The sequence below is a fragment of the Phodopus roborovskii genome, unplaced genomic scaffold (genome assembly GCF_943737965.1).
Source record: "Phodopus roborovskii unplaced genomic scaffold, PHOROB, whole genome shotgun sequence".
Lineage (NCBI taxonomy): Eukaryota > Metazoa > Chordata > Mammalia > Rodentia > Cricetidae > Phodopus > Phodopus roborovskii.
Window position 1 is genome coordinate 348,228 of NW_026125986.1, and position 11,440 is coordinate 359,667.

Here is an 11,440-nt window from a genome sequence, read left to right on the forward strand (position 1 = left end):
AGAAGGATGGCATTGTAACTCAGAGTTCACCAGTGGGTAAGACCACTGTTTCTTCTACTTTTACCAAAGAGTGCACAGCACTGGTACTATGAAAACCTATAAAAGCTAGCCAGCAGGGAAGAAGCTCCAACCTCAGTTCTAGGTTTGTTTTCTATATCTCGCATTCAAGGTATGTGGTGGTATCTTCAGCAATAGGAACTTATCAAGAGTTCTGGTAGGTAGCCTTTATCATCTTGGAAGACAAATGCTGCATGTTCTTCCTCATATGTGGATCCTAGCTTCAACTCTTCAGAATTGTGTGTTTAACATGGACTATCTGTAAAGGTCAGGTACTTTCTTGGTAGAAAGGGAACACTGAGGCTACCTTAACAGATATTAGAACATAAATGACATGAAAGTAGTGAGAGGGAATACTGAGGTGGGAAGGGTTAAGGCAGGGTGTGGGTAAGGGAATAGGGGAGATATTGGGAGGGTTAACATAATTAAAGGTTATGTGAAAAACCCATATGGAAACATAATAATCTGTAAACTAATTTCTGGTCAAGACTAAAAATGTTTCAGAGATCAAACAACTGGTCTGGCACTCATATCCAGTCCTCCATGGCATTTTTTGATTAATATCTGTTTATAAAACATTAACATCAGAAAAGGCTGCTGTTTTTGTGATGTATCAAGATTAAAAACAAGGTCACTCTGTTACACTAACTCTTTCCTGCCAGCCTGGCCCCACAGCAGCCTGGAGCCCCAAATGAACACACAGGTGCTATATTAATTATGAAACTGTTGACTACTGGCTAGGACTTCTTATTGGCTGGCTCTGTCTTAATTATTAACCCATAACTACTAGTAATGTACTGAGATATCTACCCTGCCCTCACCTGTTGCACTGACCACACCCACTGGGACATGGGAACAGGTGTGTGCATGACCTGGGAGGACTAGGTCCTGAACCCCAGCACACTCTTGCTTCCTGGTCAGAAAGAGAGAGAGAGAGAGAGAGAGAGAGAGAGAGAGAGAGAGAGAGAGAGAGAGAGAGAGAGAGAGAGCAACTGGAGGCATCCTTGGGAAGGGAACCTGCTGGCAGTCTCTGTTTCTGGTGTAAGTGATTTTCCCCCGAATAAACATCCATCAACCTAACATTTTCCCAGATTATTATTTATACACAGTACAAAAATGGTCTTCTCTTACCAGAGAATGTCTCACATGTATTCTCTCATCCCGGCATCGCATGGTGACTCTCTGCCTACACTTCACAGAATTCTCCTTGCCTCCTAGTCCCACCTATCATTCTGCCTCATTGGCCAAACAGTGCTTTATTCATTAGCCAATAAGAGAAAAAAAATGTTTAAAGAATGACATCTCCCATCACCACTCTGTAATCATTCATGAACATACAAAATATTGTTTCAATCACAAATATGACAAAATATTTCATTTTAGCTAATAGTAGTGATGTTTGCTTGTTTATCAACTTTAATCTTAGCCCAGTCTTTCCCACTTCTAAAATAAAATTTATTTAGATACTAAATCAGAGAACAACTCAGGTTTCCTGACACCCTTTTAGTCTACCACAAAATCTCACTTCCTTAAATCCTCTTCTAAATCACCTAATACATCCCCAAACATAAAAATAAATCACTTTAAAAACCCTCTTACTGAAGAACCCCATGAGTCTCCACAATGTATGCTATTCCTGCGTGCTGGTCTAGACATATGCATGTTATTGGTGCTCTTCAGCTCCAAAGAACTGCCACTCATAATCTTTAGCAAAACAGTTCTACTTTAAAGAATTTGTCCTGCATGAATACTTTGCGATGTAAAGATATGAACAAGAATGCTGTGTACTCAATTCTCATTGACTGATTAAATAACATGTGATACAACTACATGAAAAAATATCTGTAGCTTCCAAAAAACATTTTGTATAAAAACTTCAAAATGCTTGCTGAAGGAAATTAAACCTAAGGAATCAGACAGCAATATCCTGTTTGTGGGCCAGAATATTTAGTATTCTTAGATGTCAACTCCTGTCAAATTTACCTACTGATTCAAAGCTATTCCAATTGAATCACAGCTGCTGCTTCTGCATAAACTGACAAGATGAGTCTACAATCTATATGAGAAATCAAGAGTAAAAGTAAAACAACTTTGCAAAAGAGCATTAGAAGATTCAAATTGCTTGATCTCATGGTGTTATCAAGCCCATAGTAATTGAGGGCTGGGGAAATGAATCAATGGTTAAAGCACTCGCTGCTCAAGGGTGAGGATCAGAGTTTGGATCCTCAGAACCTGCTTAAATGCCAGAACCCGCATAACGGCCCATCTGTAATTCCAGCCTTGGAAGGTGGAGATAGGGGATTCTCAGAGCAAGCTTGCTGCCAAGACTAGCCTTACCAGCAGATTCAGCCATGATGAAGAGACCACGACTCAGTGAATAAAGAGGAAGAGCAATTGAGGATGATTCCCAAATCCAACCTTGGGCCCATATGTACTTGCACACCATCATACATTCACATCCCACACACATGTGCTCACACATAAACAAACATACATAAACAATCTTATATGTGCATCACATGCGTATACAATGGAAAAAAATCTTAAAGAACAAAAAGTTACAGTAGTTATATGACATTGTGACATTGAGATTGATATACACGTAGATCAATGGGACGTGGTAGATTCCAGACATGGACCCACATATTAAGGAGCAACTGTTCTTTGGGTTACACTTTAACTTTTGGTGCTTACAAATAGGAGATTCTTTCTTTTCTTTTCTTTTTATTTTTTTGTGAGACAGGTTTTCTCTGTATTGCTTTGAAGCCTGTCCTGGAAATAGCTCTGTAGATCAGGCTGTCCTCAAATTTACTGTGAACTGCCTGCCTCTGCCTCCTGAGTACTGGGATTAAAGGTGTGGGCTACCAACACCCAGCTCATATAGGAGATTCTTAAATGAAATATGGGACAACTGATTTTTGACAAATATAAGAAGGCAGCAAAATGGAAAAAGAACCTTGTCAATAAATAATGGAACTTTTGGATGTTGTCATGACCAAAAAAAAATTACTTTCACCTGTAACTTGCATAGTATTATAAAAACTCAAATTAGATCAGTTGTTAAACCTAAAACTGTAAAACTTTTAGAGATAGAAAATATGAAACCTTTCTGATTTGGCTAGACAAAAAAATCTTTTTCATATAACACCAAATCCCAACTTGTAAAATCAGTATTATTAATAAAGACATGTTATTAATAAAATAATTATTAATAATAACTAAAAATGTCACAAAGGGAGACTTGTTGAGAAGAAGCACTACAGTGGGAGAGGGAGGAGAATAAGAGAAGGGAGTGAGGGCAGAAAATGACTCTATACAGTTTAGTACAGAAATGCAAGAAAATGGCAAGTAATAGGAATAGATAAAATACTGTTTAGCAAACCATTTGTAAGAGAATAGATTTAGCACAGACTATGTGAAGATATTTTCAGTACATTTCTCTAACATTCTGGGTGTTGTGGGTCATGCTTGTAATCCCAACACTTGGGAAGTTAAGCAGGACTGCTGGAAGTCTGAAATTATCCTAGACTCCAATACCTTTTAACACCACCAATATGTTTTTTAAACAATGGTTTTAAAAAGGACAAAAGAATTACATATACTTCACTGAAGAAATATGGATGGCAAATATACATATGAAAAATACTCAACATCTTTAATTATTAGGCAAATGTAAATTAGAACTACTACTGGGTCTGGAAAAAAATTATATGACTGGCCATAAGAAATGCTAGTAAGGGTGGACAGGAATAACTTTTACATATTGTTTTTGCAGTGTAAACTGGTACTACTTTGGGGAAAATAAAGGTTAAAATACACTGTAAAATCCCAATACCCCATTCCCATTTCTTACATCCAGATCCAATAAAAGCTGTAACACAAATAATATAAAGCCAGACACAGTTACTGGGGTTCAAGCTGCAGATCATAGAAGTAAGAGCTCTCTGGATTATTTGAGAAACAGAGTTAGTTATACATGACTTGCATTTCTATATCTGAAAGAACTTTTATAGTCTTGTGTAGAGAAAGTGTTCAAGGCGGGGTTATAAAAATTGTGCACTTTAAATATTCAGTTAAATGTATGAGTTGTATTTCATTAAAGTTATCATAAAAGCAGGTGGTAGATTTATATACTCATTTGTGAAGATAACTGATCAGTGGAAAAGGCAAATTGAACACTGTACTACACTTTTTGTACACTATGTAAGAATATGCAATGAAAGTATCACAGTATATGTAGAAAGAAAACATAAGATGATTTATTGTGTAAGACATTAACACGAAAAAATGTTTACAACATAATTTGGTGGCAAGAAGTTATAAATAGTAGCTAAAGTATGACTTATTTCTTGACTAAAAATCTCAAAGCAAGTAATTTGATGGTCCCACACATGAGAATTTTTCTCTCTTATCTCAGACTAGGGTTTATAATTCCTATCATGAGTGTTGGAGAAATCAACTACAAGCCTCAAAGTGCTGAGAGGCTTTCTGGAAAATACAGATTTTTAGCAAATACTATCTATCAGATGAAACAGCAACCTCTCTCCTTGGTTTCCTTTCACATATTGCTGAAGCTGCAGTTCTGAGTTGAAGTCTCTCCTGTTAACTTTATTCTCAGTTTTAGGAAGTTGAAATACAGAAGATGGGCTTGCCTCTCAGAAACATTTGGCCTTTTGTAAAATACATGAATAAATCACAATTCATTTAAATTATGGCTATGACTGCAAGAAAAAAAGATTAACTAGATTTCTTAATGCATGCTATAAAACCGTGTATAGCAGTGGTTCTCAACTTATGGGTAAGGACCCTGTACATCATGTATTTTCATTACAATTTGTATCAGTGGTAAATTTAGTTATGAAGTAGCAACGAAAATAATTTGATGACTGTGGTAGTGGTGGTGGTGGTGGTGGGTCACCACAACATGAATAACTGTTTTAAATGACTGCATTAGGAAGGTTGAGAAAAAAAAACACTGGTGTATAGAGGCTCTTTGAAACACACACACACACACACACACACACACACACACAGAGAGAGAGAGAGAGAGAGAGAGAGAGAGAGAGAGAGAGAGGGAGGGAGGGAGGATCAAGAATCAAGATTCCTTTCTTTATGACTCCTACATCTGCATCTTATTTACAAAACAAAGTTTTGGATATCAATTTCCCATATGCTGCCTGGGAAATACATACACCCACCTCAGACTTTCCTCCTGACATCTAGCCAAATAAAGCCAAATGCCTAGTGGACATGCATTTGGAGGAAGTTGAAAACTTGTTAACCTGGTAGGGAACATTATCCATTAAACTTCTCCTAAACACCGAATAGACTATGCTGTGAAGGCTATCATCACCTAGAAAGTGGAATGTGTGTTAAGGTAGTATAGTGAGGCAGGTTCTAGAGTGGCAAGAATCACCTGTTCCAACTGCTAGCTGTGAGGACCTCAGAAAATGTGTTTGTTGGTTATATTCTGATTGGGCCGTGTTTAGGATGATATCTAACAAAAATGTGAGTTAACAAACTGACAGAATCACCATATAAGGGATAAACTTGTAAAAATATTATGCCACTCTAATAGTGGGCAACTAATATTAAATACTCCCTTTTCATACCTACCTGCTTTTTCTTCTCTGAAATGAGTGGCACATATGAAACAGTCTAAAAATTTGAATTACACACTCTAGAGTTCGTGTAATTCAGGGCCATTCTGTGTTCTGTAATGAGTATTTGATATAGTTGGAATAAGGGGGGAATGAAAATCCCTTTTATATTTTATAGCCTATAGAACCCTGCTTCCTTTTTGTGTCAAGGGGGCACATTTGGCAACAGGCATATATATGTATATATCATATATACAAACAAACAGTGAAGGTACCATCAGTTATTTTTATTTTTGTACACCTTATTTTTTAACTAGATTACAAGACCAGTAGTTTCTTTTTGCTATCTGGAGCCACAAACAGATCTAAGCAGGTATCAATCAACAAGACACTATACTTATGACAAATGGATCACAATTTCCTTCAGTAAAATTATGTTAAAAATCTGCTAATCTAGATAAGATAGAAATCAACAAACTTGTTTACCTCAATATTTAATATTCATTTGATACACCAAAAAATGTTTTACAATTGAGCTAGAACCTGCCACAGGTAATAATTTGTAAAAGATGTTAAGACAAAATGTGTGAGCAGTTATTACCAAAATAGTATTCAAAACTCTTTGGGAATGTATAGCCAATCAGAATTTGGACACTGTTCAGTGTTCTCTTTCATTTCTGGGTCATTTTACATTCTTTCAATAATCCCTTTAACTTCACGGAATATGGCAGTAAGAGTACTGTAACTCAAGTGATCGACTACTACAATTGAGCCCTTCCTAATATGCTCCTTTATGTTAATAAAGATGGCCACAGCACTAACAAGATTTGCTTTTGCCTCTTTTTGGTTAAAGATGAGTTTTAATGCTGCCAATGCCTTCATATTGATCATATCTCTGGCTGCCTTTGGATTTTCGGACATATTCAAAAACACTTTCAAAACAAGATTTCTAGTCTTACGATTTCCCTGCGACAACAAATGGAAAAGCTCTGAAAAGTAACTCGCAACAATGTAGTGATGGACCGACTCAGTAGTTAGCTGCCCTATTATCTTTAAGCCAGATTGCTGGCCAGGTGAGTTCAAGGGGAAAGACACTGTTTCTTTACACATATGCTTAACATGAAATTCAACTTTGTGCTGTCTTTCATCCCCAGAAGAATTCAGAGTAATAACAGTCTTTTTTCTAGTTTCAGGGGAAGAGAAACTGAGCAGGCTTTCAATAAGTGTCACCACACCCACTTCATTAATGAATTCCCGGGCAAATGGATGAACTTTATGTATACCCATTGCTATCTGTGCTATTTTATGAATGAGGGGATCAGTAGTTGACTTAAGTATGTTAACAAGCTTTTCAAATTCTGGAGAATCTAAATAGCACTCCACTTTGCAAGGGCAAGCAAAGGGCTTGATGCCATTCATTTCTCTGGTCTTGATTTGTTGTCTAATTTCATCTAAGGTCTGTATGCAAGGATCAGAACCAAATGGATACTCAGGTATAGGCTGTAGGCTTGATCGAGTATTCTTAGTACAGGCTGTTGTTGAAGTTTCTTCTTCATTTCCGGCCAGAACAATATATGAAGAAGGCCTTGACTCAGATGAATCCTGAGATCTATAACCTAACACTGCTGGAGTTACAGCAGGAGCTTTGGGCCAAATGGTAACCTCAGACCAGTCCTTTGGCCTATTTTTCTCATTAATTTCATCTACTGGTTGAGGTTTAACTATTCTGAACACAGGTTTAGGATCAGGATCAAAGCTAGTTTCATCTCCTTCCCAAAACCAGTTCCCAATAACATTTTCTTCCTCTTCCTCCTCAGCCCCTGACCTAGACTTGTGGCTGGCCCTAGGTGTAGATTCTGACTCCTCAGCGCGGCCCTGAGTACCAGTATTAGTTTTATTTTCACACTTAGCAACAGAATTATAACTAACCTCTTCTCCCTTCCAGAACCAGGAATTGATACCAGAATCTTCCCCAGCCCAGAACCAGGTATCACTACCAGCCTTCTCTTTACGTGTAGATCTACCACCCTTGTTCTCACCCCTATGGTAGAAATCTTTTCCTAAAGCCTTAGATTCTGACCTCGCCCCTTCTTTCATCTCAGCAAATGCCCTGTTCTTGGACCCTGCCTTCATCTCTGCCACTGCATCTGTTTTACTTCCTGCCTTAGCTTTTGCTTTGTCCCGGTTTTTGCCTCCTCCTCTGCCTGCATTACTAGCCTCCTTCTCTGCTAAAGCTTTGGCTTGTGCACTTGCCTTTTTGTCTAGTTTAGCCTGTGCTCTTGCCTTATTCTTTGAACCAGTCATGGTTGAAGCACAGCTATAGACACCTGTCCAGTCTTAACCTTAGTTGTCTGTTTGGTCCAGGCTAATATCTCTATACTTTTTAACTTGTTCAGAGATGAACTTGTCAGAAAGAGGTGAAAGACAACTGTCAGTTTAGCAGTTACAAAATTCCCGTTTTTTTGACACACAACCTCTATCAATGACAGGGACAGAGTAAAGACACTCAGGTGAGGGAGCAGATGATGAGTTCCAAAGTCAGACCAGCTGAAAGCAATCTTCTGTCAATCCAAGGCTACCACTCGAGAGACGCCTAAGGTGGGAAAAAGAAAGAGACTTTGAGTGTCCTCCAACTTTGGTTCTTTATTTAGAGAGCTACACAGAAGAACATGAATGAAGAGTTGCACTGTGTGGTAGGAGATATGGATTAGTCAAAAACTCTGCTATCTCATTTTATTTCTTACATACTTGCATGCAGCCCAAGTACTACCATTCTTTTGTCTCCATCAAACCCAACTGTGATAATAGCTAAGATTGCTGAGAGTAGGAGAGGTCAAAGAGCACCCAGTCCCTTTAGTCCCATACTGGCACATACCATCAGGAACTTCTATGTCTTCAGAAAGGCCTCACAACCACCTGCACTGCTGTGATGTGACTGTTTCCTCCTGCCTCACTTTCACTGTTGAAAAGCCACCCAACTGACTTCACAGGCAGATCTATAGACAAAAATACACATGGGATTAGAATTGACAGACCGACCTAAACTTGTATCTCCAGGTATCTTAATACTCCCGCATACCTTGTTTTCTCTTGCGGATTCTCTCCCCATTTCCTGACCCAGTATCTACTAAATACCTATTGACACAAGCTTAGTTTCCTACCCTCCCACTTTCTGTAATGAATGTGAGGGCAGCAGTGTCTGCTTTCTCCCACTTGCCACTAGCCACCTCTACCACCGATTGACAGCTGTGCTCACACTCACATTCATACTCACCTCAAATCCTAATGAAGTTTTCTTTTCTTTCTTAATTTCTAAGTAAACAGCTACCTGCAAGTCTTTGTTGCAGTGGTTCCTAACCTTCCTAATGCTGGGACCCTTTACTACATGCTGTGGTGACACCGCCACCATAAAATTATTTTCATTGCTACTTCATAACGTATGATTTTTTCTTTTTTGCATCGCTGTTCCCTTGAGTAACAGCTGCCACTGGTACAGTATCAGGACAAGGATGTAATCAAGGGTTTACTCTCAGCACCAGCTACCAAATCCTGACCCCACTGACTAAGGGAGGACCTGTGAAAAGTGCTAGATATTATGAATCTTAATGTAAATATATGATATGCAGGATATCTGAGGTGACCCCTGTGAAAAGGTCATTCGATCTCCAAAGGGGCTGCAACCTGAAGTTTCAGAAATACTGCTCTACAGGAGCCTACATCTTACCTCATGTGCTAACAATGTCAGACTCATCACAAAGCAAGATTCTTGGGAGATGCTATCCTTCCCACTAAAGAAGGCTGGAGAAGAGTCAACCTATAAAAACCAAAAGATACTGTGAAAAACATACAAGAAAGTATGTTGGCCATGGAATAAAATTATTAAGTTTATGGGCAGATTTCCAGAACCCAAGTTCAAACACCCCCTTTTAGAGAATCAGAAATCAAGCAAATGAACTCTATCAACCCTCCTCTGACCCTGATAACCACCTTCAGAAATAGCAAATTTTCTCAGATACTGCTTTTGTAAAAAAGAAAATATAAAGGACTAGGAAAAGTAGCTGCAGATGATATATGGGGTCCCATAAGCAGATACTTAAATCCTATAGTGATTTCAAATATTCTAAATCAAATACCCACCAGCACAAAAAACTTCTCCAAGTGAAATAGAATGTTGAGAAAATGGATCCTGAGTATAAAAGATAGAATAATAACACAATATTTATATAGTCAGGAGTTCTGCAATATGACCAACTCCTTATGATGACCATTTGCTTGCAGTAAATTAAGCACAAGGTTCTACATATAGAAGGGAATAAAACAATCAATCCTGTATTGAAGGCAGATGAACATTTCATTCTTATGTTCTGGTGCCTTCATAATAGCCCCTCTAATTATATTTCCCCTTCCCCAGAATGCATCACTCCTACCACTCAGACAGGAGATTTTGCCACCAAGCAGGAGCCTGTGGGAAGAGACAGCACCCAGGATGCAGGACACAAGGACCACCTTCTGGAATAAGGTCCAAATAGCAAGGCGACTCACCACCCAGAACTAAGCTACTGCCAGAGTTAGACACCTGCGCCCACCCCAGGGGCAGCGACCTCCAAGGGGCACTACACTCCCCAGCTCCCGCGCCGCCATTTCTCCCGCAGGCGCCTCCCCCACAACCTTCACAGGGCCCAGACGCTAAAAAGGGTGGGGAAAAGCCTGCTGCCCGGTCATCTGCTCCGCAGGCCTCCAGACTCTCACACTCTTGTGCCCGAGACCCGATCCGGGATTCCGCTTGCTCCTCACCGCCCAGGATCTCCGGGAACCGCGCACCACTCCAGGGAGCCCCCGCGCCCCGATCGCCCCCGCCGCGCTCACTGTCAGGGCCGGGCGGTGGTCCGCCGTGCGCGGCCGCCCCGAGCCCTCGACACGACCCCACTTGCCTGGCCAGGCGCACGGCCCAGGCCCCGGGCTGCCCCGCGTCCCCTGTCCGCTCCTGGCTGGGCTCGGTCCTCCGCAGCAGCTCGTCTCACTGGGCTCTCGCAGCTTTGCGCGCCAGTGCAATGGCAGAGACGCGTCCCGCCCCCACGCCTCTGCACCAAACGGGCAGGGGCTGCTGCGCAGGATGCGGCAGGCACAGCTCGCCTCGAGGGTGTCGGGAAGGGGGCGGAGGGATACGCGCACGGGGCTCGACGCCCCCTCCCGGGCCCACCGTAGTTCCGACTCGGGGTGGGCGGGGCCGGAGGCAGCCCCACTCCGCTCGGAGGGAGGGGTGGGTAGCACCCGTGGGCGTCTGCAGACCCCCTGCTCACCCTAACCAGGGACCACCCACCACTGGGGTCACTACAGTGTGTGGGATGGCCGAGAGTTAGGGTCTCTGATGACATTGGAGTGGGGGGTTATAGAGAGGAGGTCTGGAGTTGGGGAGCAGGAGGAGCAGCGGATGGATACTGAGGGCTGTTGAACATCAAGAGGAAGCTGGACAGTGCCTGTCCCTCCCTGAACTCCACCTCTGTTAAGCTTCAGTTCCCCCTCCTTTTCTGAAGCCAGTGGAAAGTACTGCAGCTGGAGAGGGGACAGGTAGCCTAGCAACCGCCTAAAGAGCAGGCTCTTGATGCCTCTTCTGTGTTTTTCTCTCAATGCTTCATGAGGTTCCTTGGGGGAACAGACATAAGAGCACCTATTATAGGCCTCACCAATGCCCCAGGCTAAAGCATACTTCTGTCCCTGGGAAACCAACCAGAGCTCTGATTCAAAAGGCATCTATTTTTTTTTTTTTCTATCTTGGAATAAAA

General features: G+C 41.2%; 1 protein-coding gene and 1 non-coding gene across 2 annotated transcripts; both read right to left on the bottom strand.

The window, feature by feature from the left end:
* Nucleotides 1–5,923: 5,923 nt before the first annotated feature.
* Nucleotides 5,924–8,171, bottom strand: Gprasp3 (G protein-coupled receptor associated sorting protein family member 3). Its single transcript, XM_051179258.1, has one exon. It carries the CDS (start codon nt 7,959–7,961, stop codon nt 6,345–6,347), a length of 1,617 nt encoding a protein of 538 aa, XP_051035215.1. The 5' UTR covers nt 7,962–8,171; the 3' UTR covers nt 5,924–6,344.
* Nucleotides 8,172–9,117: 946 nt separating this feature from the next.
* LOC127218239 (small nucleolar RNA SNORA30/SNORA37 family) lies at nt 9,118–9,247 on the bottom strand. The gene has a single exon (XR_007834169.1). It is a non-coding gene; the product is annotated as a small nucleolar RNA SNORA30/SNORA37 family (small nucleolar RNA).
* Between the last annotated feature and the right edge of the window lie 2,193 nt (nt 9,248–11,440).